Source organism: Scyliorhinus canicula, chromosome 18, assembly GCF_902713615.1.
Source record: "Scyliorhinus canicula chromosome 18, sScyCan1.1, whole genome shotgun sequence".
Classification (NCBI taxonomy): Eukaryota; Metazoa; Chordata; class Chondrichthyes; order Carcharhiniformes; family Scyliorhinidae; genus Scyliorhinus; species Scyliorhinus canicula.
Genome location: NC_052163.1, coordinates 71,677,357 through 71,695,206, shown reverse-complemented (window position 1 = coordinate 71,695,206; position 17,850 = coordinate 71,677,357). Strand labels below are relative to the sequence as shown.

Below are 17,850 nucleotides of genomic sequence, written 5' to 3'. Positions count from 1 at the left end.
CACAAAACCAACAAATTTAACCTCAAAAGGCACAATAGTGTCTGAACTTTAACCAGCACTTGAACATAACTTTGCAACACCCTGGAACAAGCAGTTTGCACCACCGAAAGTGAAGAGCATAATGACAAATCTGAAACCAAAGAAGATGATTTGTTCATTCAACATGAAGAGGTCAATAACATCCGAAACAAAAAAGGATGAGTTGTTTCTCAAAAAATACTCAGACATGACCGAGTTATTCGGATATCATAAAAGCATCAGCGCCACGGTTGAAAATCTCAACACGACTCTACTCATGGTAGATTAACCCAATACCGTGATGCAATGGCAGATCATCGATACATTGGAGGACAGCAACCTGTCAAATACCCAAGAAAAAACGACGCCACACAGCGAGTACTGAACAACTCCATTTAGAGAGCACAGAGCGACTCCACAGAGGGAACACTGCACGACTCCACACAGAGAGCGAAGCAAGTCTGCAGAGAGCTCGTTGACTGACTCCAAAATGGAAGTAATTGAAAACTCCATAGCGAACGCCATGCATGATCAAGATCATGAAGGTCCATCCACCCCATGTGAACAAGAAAAAGACTATGAAAGTCGACCCAGCTCACAATCAACAAGACAATGCAAATCTGCCCACTATATGTGAAAACAGCGACAACGTGATCACAATTGACATACAGGGTATGCAAGATCACAGCGAGACTGACAGATCTCAGCTTGTCTATACAAAAGAACTTGACAGTCAACGCACAACCACTCGTGAGTCTAGTGAGACTGCATCAATTGAAACCTCATCTACTCTAAACTACCCACAAGAAAATGAAATCTTGAAGATTTTGACTCCAGAAGACAAGCACCAAGGAACCAAAGATGATTCAAATGAACCAGAAATAACTCCAGAAGAGCACCAAGGAAACAAAGAAGAGGAATCAAATCCACCACAAATGACTGATGTCAGCAAGATCAATGCAACATCAGATCATTCCCACAATCCTCAAGAAGAAACGCTCAATGAAACATCAGATAGCACAAAGGACACTGACATCAATAAATTTGAGACTGCCTCAAATTATCTACACGGAACAGTCATTAAGCGCACCAAGAACAACAAAAGCCACAAGAAGCACAACAGAAACAAGAACAAAAACCACAAGAAGAACAGAAACAAGAACAGCAGCAACAACAAGCATAACAAAAACAACAGCAACAAGTACAACAAGGTACAACTCTGCACATGAAGGACAATGCAACAGCACACTCCAAAACAATGACAAGACTAGAAACATACCATGGCATGACAACGAATCTCACAAATTCACATTTAGAACATAGAACATAGAACAGTACAGCACAGAACAGGCCCTTCGGCCCTCAATGTTGTGCCGAGCCATGATCACCCTACTCAAACCCACGTATCCACCCTATACCCGTAACCCAACAAGCCCCCCTTAACCTTACTTTTATTAGGACACTACGGGCAATTTAGCATGGCCAATCCACCTAACCCGCACATCTTTGGACTGTGGGAGGAAACCGGAGCACCCGGAGGAAACCCACGCACACAGGGGGAGGACGTGCAGACTCCACACAGACAGTGACCCAGCCGGGAATCGAACCTGGGACCGTGGAGCTGTGAAGCATTTATGCTAACCACCATGCTACCCTGCTGCTCCGGAACAAGCAAGCACACCAGCTTTCAAGGCAGGTGACACACTAAATCGATACCACAAGCACAGAAAAAAGTCCACATCAGTCAACATCAGTGGTTCGACCATTCGAACACCTTGTGATGATTTGTTGCTAACACTGACGACATTCACAAAGAAATTCAGAATACCAATATCACGTCAATAAAAAAAACTCAAGCGAACAAATTCAAGTTTGGACTCAATTTTTTAAAATTAAGATTCAACTCATAAATATTAATTGACTTTGTATAATCATCAATATCACCACAACATGTACATATCATTTATCTACTTGTTTTGTACAATTTTCTTTAACAAAGTACAAAAAATAAGAAAAATGGGGGGGGGGGGGGGGGGGGATGTAGTGATATGCATCACTGTATATACACATGGGGTTAATGTAAATACACTACACTAGACAAGCAGGAAGTCAAGACACTTCACAGTAATGGTAGCTGGTGAGCAGGACACAGACAGGCAGCTCAGATGTAACATAGTATAAGCGCTGGAGAGAACACAAACTCATACAAATTAAGCATTTACTTCAACTGTAAGACTACGAGCTTTATTCAGGCACAAGGAATAATACAGGTCATATATTAAGAAAAGCAGTGGCCCTTCTGTCACCACCTCGGGAACCCCACTATATATCTTCCTCCAGTTTATAAATTAGTCACTATTCAGTTTGCTGCTACTCAGCCAACTTTGTATCCATGCGGTCACCGCCTCCGTTATTCCAGGAGCTTTTGCTGGTGTGCATTTTACGTGGAACTTTATCAGATACATTTTGGAAGTCCATATCCACTGCATCATACTGATCAACCCACTCTGGTATTTCAAAAAAAATCTATTAACTTAGTTCATTTTGGGAAGAACAGAGTATTATTTAACTGGAGAAAAACTGCAACACAAGAGAGACCTGGGGGTACTTGTGCACAAAACAGAGAAAGCTAGCACACAGGTGCAACAGGTAATCAGGAAGGCTAATGGAACGTTGGCCCTTATTTCAAGGGGGTTGGAGTATAAGAGTAGGGACGTCTTGCTGCAACTGTACAAGGTACTCGTGAGACATCTGGATTACTGCGAGCAGTTATCATCCACTTATTTAAAGAAAGATATTATTTAATTGGAGACGTTCAGAGAAGATTCACGAGGATGATCGTCAGTATGGAGGGCCTGTTTTATGAGCAAAGGTGAAACAGGTTGGGACTCTATTCATTTGTATTTAGAAGAATGAGGTGATCTCATTGAAACACATCGGATTCTTAAGGGGCTTGACAGGGTAAAGGCTGAGAGGATGTTCCCCTCATGGGAGGGTCTAGGGTCAGAGGGCATAGTCTCAGAATAAAGGGGTGTCAATTTAAGATTGAGATGAGGAGGAATTTCTTCTTGGAGGGTTTTGGGTCTTTGGAACTCCTTGCCGCAGGGAACTGTGGTGGCAGATTCCTTATGTATATTTGAGGCCAGGATATATAGATTCTTGATCAGTAAAGGAATCAAGGGTTACTGGGAAAGGGCAGGAGGGTGGATGTGGGGAATGTCAGATCAGCCATGATTCTATTGAATGGTGGAGCAGGCTTGAGGGGCCAGATGGCCTACCCCTGTTCCAATATCTAATGGTCTTTGTATAAATGTGATTTGCCTTTAACATAGAGCTTCTCAAACTATAGGTTTTGGAGCTCAAAGGAGTCACAAGGTCAGAGGAAACAGTAGCTGCCATGGAGCGCAGAATTAATGTTAACAGCTGCTAGGCCTCTAACTCCTCGTGCTTTTCCCATTAGACTTTTTTCTCCATTATGGTCAGTATCTCCACAATTTCCTCAGATTCTTCAGTATCCTCAAATATACCTAATTCACTGCTGGTCACTTTTTGATTTGATTTATTATTGTCACATGTATTAGTATACAGTGAAAAGTATTGTCTCCGGCATGCTATACAGACAATGCATATCGTACATAGGGAAGGAAGGAGAGACTACAGAATGTAATGTTACAGTCATAAAAAGATAGAATTAGAGGGTATGCTGGGCACAGCTTGTAAGAAGCTCCATCACCATCTTGGATTTTTTAAATCCACTTTATGTGCAACCTAACATTGGTCAATCCCGACCCAATTTTAGTTTATCTAGTCTCAACTATATCTTTCATTATGATTTTGGCAGCATCGTCCTCCTTAAAGAGTGACAACTCTTCACCTCTAATTTCCTTCAGAATTACTTCTCTTTTTCACTATTTGGTGACAGTGTAATAAAGAATAAAGAAAAGCACAGCGCAGGAACAGGCCCCGAGCCGACCATGCTGCCCGTCTAAACTAAAATCTTCTACACTTCCAGGGTCCGTATCTCTCTATTCCCATCCTATTCATGTATTTGTCAAGATGGCCCTTAAACGTCACTATCATCCCTGCTTCCACCACCTCCTCTAGCAGAGAGTTCCTAGGCACCCACTACCCTTGTGTAAAAAAAACCCAAAAAAACCTAACTAAGGTTCTATGCAGCTGCAACATGACTTGTCAATTTTTATACTCAATGCCCCGGGCAATGAAGGCAAGCATGCCATATACCTTCTTGACTACCTTCTCCACCTGTGTTGCCCCTTTCAGTGACATAATGATATCGTTTTTTTTTCTTATGAACCAAGCAGATTCTGTCCTTGACCGCTCTCCAGGTCTGCAATATTCTCCTTAAATATTGTCTATCCTTGGCTTACTTTCCTGAACCCATCGTCATAGAACCAATGGCACAGAAGGGGGCCATTTGGTCCACAATCCATGTCAGCTCTTTGCACGGCAATCCAGTCCATCCTCTTAACCCACACTATCCCTGTAGCCATGAAAAACTGTTTGTCTCAAGTGCCTATCCAATTTTCTTCAGAAACGTAGATCACTGCCCCTTCCATTATCCTCAGGCAGCAAGTTCCAGGTCATTACCAACCACTGCGTAAAAGGTTCTTCCTCACATTCCCCTACATCTTTTGCCTTAACTCTTAAATCTGTGTACCCCAGTCCTGGTGCCACCAGCTTTTTGTGTCTACCTTATTAAAATCCTTTACAAACTTGTATGCCTCTATCAGAAACGTCTCAATCTCCATTGCTCCAAGGAGAACCCAGCCTCTCCAGCCTAATTTTGTAGCTAAAATCCCTCATCCCGAGGACTATTCTATTAATCTCTGCACCTCCAGGACCTCAGAAGTGAGGAGAACCTTCACTCCCCTCCTAAAATGTTGTAGTCAGAACTGGATACAATACATAGTTGTGGCCAGAGCTCTATTTTCAAAACTATGCTTTGGTAATCACTCCCCGAATCATCCTGCCACTTCCAAAGATCTATGCATATGTACCTCCCAGGTCACTGTTTAAAAAAAGTGCCTCTCCTTAGCAATTCTCCAAAAATACATCCCCTCACACTTCTGCATTTAAATTCCATCCCCATCTTATCTGCCCATTCCACTAGTTTATGCCCAGCCCTAATAGATTAGTATCATTGTCACTTACCACACCTCTAACTTTACTATCATTGACATATTTTGAAATTAAACTTTATATTCCAATATCAAAGTAATTTACATTGATATACTTTACAAAAAGCAGTGGTTCTAATAATGACGCTTGGGAAATATCATTAACTATCATCCACTGATCTGAAAACAATCATTTACCACAACGTGCAACTTTCTGTCTTTAATCAAATTATCCCCCCCCCCCCCCCCCCCCCCAAAAGAGACACTGACCCTCCTATTCAATGGTCCTCAAATGTTGTTAATTGGCCTTTATGAGGTACTTTCTCAAACACCTTAAATCCTTGTAGACAAACTCACCGACATTCCCTTCATCAACCTTCTGTTGCTTCATCAAAACATTAAATTAATCAAACATGCCTTACAAAAATCCTTGTATCCAGGAATATTCAGTACCCAGTCTTCCCCTTTCTCTTGAATCGATCTCCATTGCTGCCACATTGCAACCTGATATGGTCTGCAACCACAACTCCCACCATCTGGATTTATCATGCTTTATGAACATCAATCTTACCCTCCCTCAGTCTGACTGCACCTGATGTGTCTTTGCCTCTATTTATCACACTGCTCTGCCTTCTCCAATCCTTTGTGCACCTTATTTCTCGTTTTAATATTACATTCTGCTTCCTCTCCCACCTTCACACCTCCACCAATTTAGCTTAAAACTAATAGCATTGGAAAACCAGGCCAGTTTCTAGGTCGGTTGATGTTCAGGTAGACTGTATCGGTCCCACCTCCAAAAGAACTGCTCCCAGTGTCTCAGGAATCTAAAGTCCTCCCTCCTGAACCATCTCTCCAGCATACATTCAATGGAGTTTAAGACTAGGGAGGTTATGCTGCAATTGTATAAGCTGTTAATGAGGCCATACCTGGAGTATTGTGTTCAGTTTTGGTCTCCTTACTTGAGGAAGGTCGTACTGGCACTGGAGGGTGTGCAGAGGAGATTCACTAGGTTAATCCCAGAGCTGAAGGGGTTGGATTACGAGGAGAGGTCGAGTAGACTGGGACTGCACTCGTTGGAATTTAGAAGGATGAGGGAGGATCTTATAGAAACATTTAAAATTATGAAGGGAATAGATAGGATAGATGCGGGCAGGTTGTTTCCACTGGCGGGTGAAAGCAGAACTAGGGGACATAGCCTGAAAATAAGGGGAAGTAGATTTAGGACTGAGATTAGGAGGAACTTCTTCACCCAAAGAGTTGTGAATCTATGGAATTCCTTGCCCAGTGAAGCAGTAGTGGCTCCTTCATTAAATATTTTTTAAGATAATAGATAGTTTTTTGAAGAATAAAGGGATTAAGGGTTGTGGTGTTGGGGCCGGAAAGTGGAGCTGAGTCCACAAAAGATCAGCCATGATCTCATTGAATGGTGGAGCAGGCTCAAGGGGCCAGATGGCCTACTCCTGCTCCTAGTTCTTATGTTCTCACTACTGACTATCAAGTGGCACTGAAAGTAAACCAGAGAATACCTGTACAACTGCTCTGCCTTTGTACAAGCTCTCCCATTTCAATTGATACAATCCGTTTGTTGATTGTAAATACAGCTCTTTCCTTTTCGTACTTATTTTCAAACACCTCTCCCGCTAATCCATTGTTTTGTTGTTAATAATTTTGCCCATCTGTGGTGCCAATTCCCACCTCATCACTCCTAAATTTAAAACCTTGGTTCTAATTTATTATCTAATATCTGATCTAACATCACACTTAATTTAGTTTAATAATCTTTATTGTCACAAGTAGGCTTACATTAACACTGCAATGAAGTTACTGTGAAAATCCCCAAGTCGCCACACTCCAGAAACTGTTCGGGTACACAGAGAGAGAATTCAGAATGTCCAGATTACAGGACTTGTGGTAGGAAACCGGAGCACCCGGAGGAAATACACAGACATGGGGAGAACATGCAGACTCCGCAGTGACCCAAGCCAGGAATCGAACCTGGGACCCTGGCACTGTGAAGCAACAGTACTAACCACTGTGCTACCACATCTGTTTAATGGGTGAAGGATTTATGTAATCATCATAATCTGAAAATATTATTTTGGGTCATTCCCAATTTGCCGCAGTCCAAAGGTTTCAAATATAACAGCCAATCTGTGCACATCAAGATTCCATAACATCAAATGAGACAAATCACCGGTTAGAATATTTGGTAACCCTGGTTAAGGGCAGTATCCCGCTCTTCCATGAAAAATGCAACTTTTGGTTAATTTTGATCCAAGCCATTGCAGGCAGACTACTTCAACATCTACTTTCAGGGATAATACTTCTGACATTCAAGAAAGTACCAAAGAAATGCTACACTGTCAGCCTGGACCACAGGTTCAGCTTCTCCGGGGGAACTTGATTAACATCTTGTAACTCTAAAGACAATATCGTACCAATGGAGCAAAGCTGACGAATACACTATAGATCTGCAAAAATAGTAACTTCGATATTTACAGTCTTACCCAAGAGATTTAAAGACCCTGGGAATCTCTTCTTCAAACTTTGAATCAGGCATCTGGTAAGATTGATCAAGCAAATTATACAAAAAGGAGAAGATCTTCAGAAATTCTTTGGCAGTGGGTGATTGCAGACTCTTTGTTGAGATAGAATGTGGATAACTGTATTCCCCAAGGAACTGAAATTAATATGGCAAAATAATTTTTAAAACATTTTTTAAATCTCAAAAAAAATCACAGAATTCTGATTTAACATATATTCATGAGAATTTCATGAACCAGACATTTTTTTTTTTTTTTTTTTAAAAGAAGCTATTTGAACACCCACCATTGTGTTGGAGAGAATGGAGCAGAAGAATCTAATGACATATGCACGAGTTTCCACATCCTTACGAAGAAACTTTAGCTTTTACTGGGTCTTGCATCACATCACAAACCATAGCAGAAAGAATCAGGACGCTGTAGCCTCACACTGTCTAATAGCACTAGTTACTCATTCTCACCTGACAGATTACATTCAATTTTTTTTTACCCACTGTAAGAGTAAATATTATAGTGACTATTTCCAACATTGTGCAAATCATCAGATTTTCAAGACCATGGCTCCCTTTCAAAATAAATTTTATAAACTCATTTATTTTAGATGCTATTTTATTTAAATTTTTTTTTAAATGTTTAAATCCAAGGTACCCTACTGTCTCTTTGCGGAGGAAGTGCTTTATTTTCAGGTGTCTCATCTCCTGTCCCGTCAGCAGTTCCTATGTCCACAGTTGCTTCACAGCTCCAGGGTCCCAGGTTAGATTCCCTGCTTGGGTCATTGTCTGCGCGGAGTCTGCACATGCTCCCTGTGTCTGCGTGGGTTTCCTCCGGGTGCTCCGGTTTCCTCCCACAGTCAAAGATGTGCAGGTTAGGTAGATTGGCCATGATAAATTGCCCTTATGGTCCAAAAAGGTTAGGTGGGGTTACTGGGTTGCGAGTGGGCCTCACGGTAGCATGGTGGTTAGCATCAATGCTTCACAGCTCCAGGGTCCCAGGTTCGATTCCCAGCTGGGTCACTGCCTGTGTGATGTGCAGGTTAGGTAGATTGGCCATGATAAATTGCCCTTATGGTCCAAAAAGGTTAGGTGGGGTTACTGGGTTGCGAGTGGGCCTCACGGTAGCATGGTGGTTAGCATCAATGCTTCACAGCTCCAGGGTCCCAGGTTCGATTCCCAGCTGGGTCACTGTCTGTGTGGAGTCTGCACGTCCTCCCCGTGTGTGCGTGGGTTTCCTCCGGGTGCTCCGGTTTCCTCCCACAGTCCAAAGATGTGCGGGTTAGGTGGATTGGCCATGCTAAATTGCCCGTAGTGTAAGGTTAATGGGGGGATTGTTGGGTTACGGGTATACAGGTTACGTGGGGTGATCATTGTTCGGCACAACATCGAGGGCCGAAGGGCCTGTTCTGTGCTGTACTGTTCTATGTTCTATAGGATGGAGACGTGGGCTTAAGTAGGGTGCTCTTTCCAAAAGCCAGTGCACTCGATGGGCTGAATGACCTCCTTCTGCACTGCAAATTCTATGGTTCCTCTGTCAGTTCGTCCAGTGTCGCCAGTCTGTGCCCTATGTAAAAGTCCCTGTCACTGTGTCCCCCCCCATCCCATATCCTAAAGTAGTGTCCAGCATGGCTGGGGAGAATTTGTGGTTGATGCAGATGGGAGCCACGGGGACATCCTAGTCAGCCCGAAGTGCTATCTTAATTGGGCCCACGTTTTCAGTGTAGCCGCTACCACTTGATGTGTATTTTGCAGAGGGGATGGGAGTGCTACTGTAGCCAAGGTACGGAGGGTTGTCCCCTTGCAAGAGGGCACCTTAATCCGCACCCACTCTGAATTGGGTTGGTTTACCCATCCCCCCACTCTGAATTGGGTTGGTTTACCCATCCCCCCACTCTTTCCGCCGTTGCTGCTCAGTGGTAGTACTGCAGGTTTGGTAATGCCAGGTCACCTTTGATTTTCCTCCTTTGCAGTGTTGGTTTGGGAACTCTCACACCCCCACACACAAGTGCCATGATTAAGCTGGCTACATTTTGGGTGAAGGCCTTGGGGGATGAAGATTGGTATGGAACTAAACAGAAAAATCGCCTCGGCAGCATGTTCATTTTGATCATCTGCACTCCCCGCCAGGAGAGTGGAAGTGCGCCCCATCTCTGCAGGTCCTTTTTAAATTCCTCCACCAGGCTGGTCAGGTTCCACTTGTGGATCTGTGTCCACTCTTTGGCTATTTGGATCCCCAGGTATCGCAATCTGTTTTGGACAGTTTTAAATGGGTGCCCCTCCAGTGTTTGGGTTCACTGGGAACGCCACACTTTTGCCCTTGTTGAGTTTGTAACCAGAGAAGCAGAGAAGGTTCCGAACAATTTCAGGATCTGCATGATTACCTTCATTCCTTCCTGTGGTTTTGTGACATACAGGTGCAGGTGCTCCGCATAGAGTGAGACTTTGTGCTCTCAGTCTCCTCTCTAGATGCCCTTCCATCTTTTCACGTCCCACAGAACTATCGCCAGAGGTTCAATTGTTAGCGCGAACAGGAGTGGGGACAAGGGGCATCCTTGCCTCGTATCTCTTTGCAGCTGGAAGTATTCAGAGCTGGTGGTGTTGGTTCGAAAGCTCGCTTTGGGAGCGTTGCATAGGAGTCTCACTCAGGTGGTGAATCCCGCACCTAGCCCAAACCGTTCTAGTACCTCAAGGAGGTACTTCCATTCAACTCTGTCGTCGGCCTTTTCTGCATCCAGGGAGACTATCACCTCTGGTGTTCTGACCTCCCGGGGGGTGGGTGGGTGGGGGGTTGGGGGGGGGGGGGGGGGGGGGTGTCATTATTACATTCAGCAGCTGCCTTGTGCTCGCAGTGAGTAGCCTACCCTTGACAAACCCGTTTGGTCCTCCACGACCACCTCTGGTACGCAGCTTACCAGCCTTTTGGCCATGACCTTTGTGAGCATTTTCACATCTACATTCAGCAGCGAAATGGGTCTATATGATCAGAATTCCGTCGGGTCTTCGCTCCTATGTTAGCGCAGGCCACAATCTCACTGATACCCAAAAAAGATAAAGACCCGACGGAATGTTGATCATATAGACTCATTTCGCTGCTGAATGTAGATGTGGCCCTTGCCAGCGAGTCTGCGAACATGTCCCTTAGGTGTGGGGCCAAAGCTGGCGCAAATTTTTCATAGACGTCCACCGGGTTGATGATTTCTCCCTGATAGAACATAGATTTAATTTTTAGTCAGTCAGACTACAAACGGACACCTGGTTATTTTAATTAGGAGACATTGTGCAAATCATGTAGAATTTGCTATGAATTCATATACCACCTGTAAACAAGGCAGACTGACAATTTGCACATTTTCTTGTGTCACTAGGCATTCCTTGTTCCTCCATTGGAAAAATTGGAAAACTGCAAGACACATGCTAAATACAGGTTTTCCAGTTTGGATTACCAGTTCCTACTGCCGCACCCAGCTATGCTTTTGTATCATTAGATATTGGAAGGTATAACCCAAGTCACTCAGGCCATTGATGAGAATGACAAACTTCATCACATGAGAGATTATCCAAGATGGGCTCAAAACTTGTAGCACACCTATGTACATCATTGCCCCACAAACAATCATTTGAGATTATACCAACTAAAAGTGAAAATACCTCACAAAGCTGCCGAATGCACTGTTGTACAAAAGCCTTATCGTGAAGCGGTCTAGGGTCTTTTATCTTTTCCATGCCTCCACATGCTCCAATGCTACTTGTTCTACAATAAACACAATCAGTTTAGAACAAATATCTTTAAAGCCGATTGCTCAATACCAAAGAGGAAGGGGAAAAATAAGCAACCCCAGCCCCCACAAACAGCAATGTTATAACCAGATAATCTGTTTTTTTTAATGCCGATCAAGGAATGAATATTGACCAGGACATCAGGGATAACTCCCTTACTCCAACAAGGTGTAAGCAGTGGAATGATAAAATGATCTTAACTTGACCCTGTGCCATTTATAATCTATATCAATAACTTAGATGAAGGGCCAAGTGTTAATAAATTAAAGTTGACTGATGATACAAAGCTAGGTATGAAAGTAAACTGCGAGGAGGCGGCAAAGAGACATGGGCAAGAAGAGAGAGATAACATGAGAAATTTAGAATTATCCACTTTCGAAAGAAGAATGGAAAAGCAGATTTTTCTTAAAAAGGTACAAGACTAATAAACATTGGTGTTCAGTTGGAGGTCATACAATCATGACAGTGCAATCATGACAGTGCAGAAAGAGGATATTCAGCCCATCGAGTCTGCTCCACGCCTCAGAAAGAGAACGCTATCTATCCCCACCTGCCCCGTAACCCAATATCCCCACCTAACCATTTAGACACTAAGGGGCAATTTAGCATGGTCAACCCACCTAACCTGCACATCTTTTGGACTGTGGGAGGAAGCTTGAGCACCCAGAGGAAACCCACACAGACACGAGGAGAACATGCAAACTCCACACAATGTCCCACGGCTGGAATTGAACCCAGGTCCCTGGAACTGAGGCAGCAGTGCTAACCACTATGCCATTGTGCCACCTCTGTCCTTGTACATGGACCACAAAGTTAACATGTAGGTTCTGTAAGCAGTTAGGAAGACAAATTACTTTTATTACTGAGTGTCTAGAGCACAGGACTAATTATATAGGGCTAGGAAGAGATGGCACTATGAATACTGTGCTGTGTACAGGTTCTGTCTCCTTACCCAAGGAAGGCTATAAATTGTCTTGGAAAGAGGGCAAAGGTGCTTAGGATGAGGGCTGTCCCATGAGGAACAAAATTGCCTCAATTATTTTGAAAAATAGAAGAACAAGAGGTGATATTCTTCAAATAAGTAACGGTAATTAAACAAATGATTGACAGGAGATATCCATTACCCCTAAAATAGGGTGTAAAAACAAGTAGTTGAGCAGCCAGAGGGGTTGATCACTTTAGGTGTATGCTAGGCTTGGCTTAACATCTCAGCTAGCTTGGCAGATGATAGAAGAAGAAACCATCACTGCAGGTTAGGGTGGACAGGGCAGAGTATGCGGGGATAGTTATCTCGGACCATGCACCTCACTGGCTGGAGATTCGCTTTAGGTCGGGGCGAGAGCAGAGGCCGGGTGGAGGTTTGACTCGGGGTTGTTGGTGGATGGAGGTTTTTGTGATACGGTACGGGCGGCAATTAAGGAGTATGTTGAGTTGATTCAGAATGGGGAGGTGTCGGCGAGCATTTTTTGGGAAGCACTGTAGGCAGTGGTCCAGGGAGAAATTATTTTGTTTACGGCCCATACGGGCGGAACATGACCCCCTAGTGAGCTAAATAATGGAGGTGGACAGGGAATGTTAGAGGGTGCCCACCGTGGAGGGATTGGCAAGGAGGAAAAAGTTAGAGGTGCAGTTTGACAGGCTGACAACAGGAAGGTGGTAGAGCAATTGCTTAGCACAGAGCTAAATAGCTGGCTTTTAAAGCAGACCAAGGCAAGCAAGCAGCACGATTCAATTCCCGTGCCAGCCTCCCCGAACAGGCGCCGGAATGTGGAGACTAGGGCCTTTTCACGGTAACTTCATTTGAAGCCTACTTGTGACAATAAGCGATTTTCATTTCGTTCCAGGGAAATATTGAAGATACGGACTGGGGCTGGGGGTATGGTGTCGGAGCCAGGGAAGATAAATGAGGCATTTCGAGAGTACTACCAGGGACTTTACGAGGCGGACCCGGGGGTGAGGAGGGCGACATGTGCAGCTTCTGGACGAGCTGGAATTTCCCCAGGTGGACAAAGGAAAGAGGCAGGCTTTGGAGGAGCCCCTATAAGGAATTTGCAGTGGACCTGGCACCATATCTGTTGGGGGCGTTTAATGAAGCACTGAAGGGGGCGTTGCCAGAGACGATGACGCAGGCAGTAATCACACTAATCCCCCAAAAAAGGGAAAGATCCGGTAGAATGTGGGTCATATAGATCCATATCACTATTGAACACTGATGTGAAAGTATTGGCTAAGTTGTTGGTGGGGAGGATGGAGGACTGTGTACTGGGGATGGTTGCAGAAGATCAAACAGGCTTTGTGAAGGGCATGCAGCTCGAGTGTAATATAAGACGGCTGTTGAATGTGGTGATGAATCCTTCAGAGGCTCTGTTACCGGAGGTGGTGATGTCCATGGATGCTGAGAAGGCATTCGATCGAGTGGAATGGCAGTACTTGTTCGAAGTTTTGGGAAGATTTGGGGAGAGACATGTGGCATGGGTGCGGTTTCTTTATGGGGCACCAAGGGCAAGGACAAATGATATGAGCTCATGAAGCTTTGACTTACACAGGGGTATGCGGCAGTGGTGCCCACTGTCGCCATTGCGGTTTGCGATGGCTCACAGGGGGTCGGCGGAGTGGCGGGGGATTATGAGGGGACAGAAGGAGCATCGGGTGTCGCTCTGCGCCGATGACCTCTTGCTGTATGTTTCGGATCCGTTGAAAAGTATCGGAAGGATTATGAGCCTGATAGGGAGGTTTGGAGGGTTCTCGAGATGCAAATGAAATGAAATGAAAAAATGAAATGAAAATCGGTTGTCACGAGTAGGCTTCAATGAAGTTACTGTGAAAACCCCCTAGTCGCCAGAGTCCGGTGCCTGTCCGGGGAGGCTGGTACGGGAATCGAACTGTGCAGCTGGCCTGCTTGGTCTGCTTTAAAAGCCAGAGATTTAGCCCAGTGAGCTAAACCAGCCCCTCGTGAGCTAAACCAGCCCCTCGTGAGCTAAACCAGCCCTTGTAGGGAAAAGCGAGGTATTCCCGATGAATGAGATGGGACAACGGGCTAATTTAGGGGGGGGGAATGCCATTTAGGCAGCCGGGGATAGGTTTAGGTATTTGGGGATTCAGGTAGCGAGCGAATGGACTGGGCTCCAAAGGTGGAACTTAAGGAAGCTGGTGGAGGAGGCCAGGGAGGATCTTAGGAGGTGGAATACACTGCACGTAACATTGGCGGGGAGGGTCTAAGTGGTGAAAATGATTATTCTACCGAGGTTCCTGTTTATCTTTCAGGCTCTCCCGATCTTTATACCAAAGGTCTTTTTTCGGAGAGTGGACATGATCATCTCGGACTTTGTATAGGCGGAGAAGGTGCCGAGGGTGGGGTGGACCCTGCTGCAGAGGCAGAGGCAGCAAGAGGGGTGGCGTTGCCGAACTTGCTTCATTATTATTTTGCAGCGAATGTGGACAAGGTGCGGCAGTGATGGGAAGGAGAAGGGGTAGAGTGGGTAAGGATGGAGGAGGAATCTTGCAAGGGGTCTAGTTCGAGGGCTATGATGACGGCAGCGTTGCCGATGGCTCCAGGTAGGTATTCAGGGAGCCCAGTGGTGCAGTCCACTGTGGATATGGAATCAGCTGAGGAGGCATTTTAGGATGGAAGGGATATCGGTGCTAACACCGCTGTGAGAGAATCATGGATTTGAGACCCGGTTTTGGGGGAGGGGGGGGGGGGGGAAAGAGATGGGTAGTGGATACAGGAGGTTTAGGAAAGTGGGACTGGTCAAGGTGAGGGATTTGTATTTGGAGGAAGGGTTCGCCAGCCTAGAGGAGCTAAGGGAGAGGGTAGAGCTGCCGAGGGGTAGTGAGTTCAGGTATCTGCAGGTCAGGGACTTTGCACGAAAGGTCTGGAGGGGGTTCCCTAGGTTGCCAGGATACACCCTGCTGGAGCGACTGCTGCTTCCAGATATGTGGAAGGGGAAAGAAAAATTGGGGATAGATACAAGTGGCTGGGGGAGCAGGGTGGTAAAGATCAAGGAGAAATGGGAAGCGGAGTTGGGAATGGCGATCAATTAGGGAGTATGGAGTGAGGCACTGCAAAGGGTAAATGGGACCTCCTCTTGTGCAAGAATGAGCCTGATACAGTTTAAGATGGTGCACAAGGTTCATATGACTCGGGCGAGAATGAGTGGGTTCTTTCAGGGGTTAGCAGATGAGTGAGAGAGGTGTGGACGGGCCCAGCAAATCACGTGCGCATATTTTGGGGTTGTAAAAAAATTGAGAAGATTCTGGGCAGGAGTGTTCCAGAGGAGGGGGCCCAGACCCTTTGGTGGCAATATTTGGGGTTTCAGAGAAGCCGGAGCTCATGGAGAGGAAGGAGGCCGATGTCGTGGCCTTCACCTTTGATTGTACGGCGACTAATTTTGCTGGAGTGGTATTCGGCATCGCCACAGGGGGGTAGCGGTACAGTTGGGTGACCTGTACAACTTCCTGCAGTTAGAGAAGATTGAATAGGAGTTAAGGGGCTCAGCAGGGGAGCTGGAGAAAAGGTGGGGGATGTATGTGACCGTGTTTGAGGAGCTGTTTGTCGCAGGGGAGGTGGGGGAGGGTGAAAAAAGGGAAAAATCTGTACAGACTGTATAGTTGATTGTTGGGATGTATGTTTCCCAGGGTGTTTATTTGCTTTAATCTGCTTTGATACATATTTGTAATAAAATACATTTAAAATAAATAAATACAAAGACCCAGCCTTCTCTATTTTCTGGGGAAGAGAATTCCATACACCAAAGAGCCCTTTGGGAGAAAACATTTCATTGTATTGCTGTCTTAAAAAGGAGACCTCATATTTTGAAACCCTGTTCCCAAGGCTCTCCTCTTAGGAGGAAACATCCTCCGAGTATCCATCCTATCAAGTCGCCTTGATTCAATAAGATCACCTCTCAATTTTCTAAACTCCAATGTGTAAAGGACTAACCTGTTCAAACATTCCTCACAAGATAACCACTTCAACCCAGGAATGAGTCCAGTGAACCTGGGGCAGCAGTGACACAGTGGTTGGCACTGCTGCCTCACCGCACTAGGGTTCAATTTTGGCTTTGGGCGACTGTGGAGTTTGTACTTTCTCCCCGTGTCTGCATGGGTTTCATCTGGGTGCTCCGGTTTCCTCCCACAATCCACAGATGTGTAGGATAGGTGGGGTTATGGGATTACGAGGATAGGGTGCTCTTTCAGAGGGTTGGTGCAGACTTGATCGGCCAAATGGCCTCACCCACTGTAGGAATTTTATGGTTCTCTGAACAGCTTCTAAAGCAATATCTTCTTTTAAAATAAGGAAACCAAAATTGCACACAGTATTCCAGAAGTGGTTTTGCTGAGGCCATGCTACTTTTATATTCCATTACTCTTGCAATAAACGTGAACATTCCATTTGCCTTCCTAATCAGTTTGTTCTGTGTCTCAAATAGGTCTGGAGGTTTAGTATCGTTGAACATCAAGTGTTTTTTAACAACTCATGTACATCCCACTTCATACTGGCTTTTGCCAGACTACCATAACTTGGTCCACTATCATGGGACTCTCTACATCATACTGTGGGTGGTACAGGTTTCACAGCACCATGTTAACCCTTGCAATGGGGCAGCACGATGGCAAACACAGCGGCAGGGACCCAGGTTCAATTCTGGCCTTTGGTGGCTGTGTGGAGTTTGAATTTTCTCCCCGCTTCTGTGTGGGTTTCCGCCAGGTGTGTCGGTTTCCTCCCACAGTCCTTTAGCCCAACGCTAAATTTAGCACAACGCTAAATTGCTGGCTTTGAAAGCAGACCAAGGCAGGCCAGCAGCACGGTTCGATTCCCGTAACAGCCTCCCCGAACAGGCGCCGGAATGTGGCAACTAGGGGCTTTTCACAGTAACTTCATTTGAAGCCTACTTGTGACAATAAGCGATTTTCATTTTTCATTTAGCCTTGCTAAATTGATTGTTATAAAGATGTGCAGGTTTGGTGGAGTTATGGGATAGGGCATGGAGTGGGCCTAGGTAGGGTGTTGTTCAGAGGGTTAGTGCAGTCTTGATGGACCAAATGCTCCCCTTCTGCGCTGTGAAAATGGTTCTATGCAAACACTACTGCAGGCACAGATTTAAGGTAATTGGCAAAAGCAGCAATTGTCTGTTGATTCCCTTTTTTCCAATTTATTTTATTTTGTCGTTATCATTTTTGATCCATGGATGTTTAATGGACATGTCCCATTCAGCTGAACAGAGGAAGTGAGGAACTCAGTTACAAAATAGTACACTGTGCTAGCTTCTGAACAGCAGAACGCAGACTTTTAGCGCCCGAGAGACTGGACAGACTCGGTTCGATTTGTTGGCTGGTGGCCAATGAATTGGCCAAAAAGCCTTATTCTGCCTGGCGACA

General features: G+C 45.1%; 1 protein-coding gene across 3 annotated transcripts in view; it reads right to left on the bottom strand.

The window, feature by feature from the left end:
• The window catches only part of ndc80 (NDC80 kinetochore complex component), a 149,862-nt gene that overhangs the window by 107,609 nt on the left and 24,403 nt on the right, over positions 1-17,850 (bottom strand). For all 3 annotated transcript variants that reach the window (XM_038776776.1, XM_038776774.1, XM_038776775.1), the window contains exons 4-5: positions 11,341-11,443; positions 7,664-7,836 (exon numbers count right to left, since the gene is read on the bottom strand). In XM_038776776.1, coding sequence (XP_038632704.1) covers positions 7,664-7,836; positions 11,341-11,443 — 276 coding nt within the window. The remainder of the gene's footprint in view (positions 1-7,663; positions 7,837-11,340; positions 11,444-17,850) is intronic.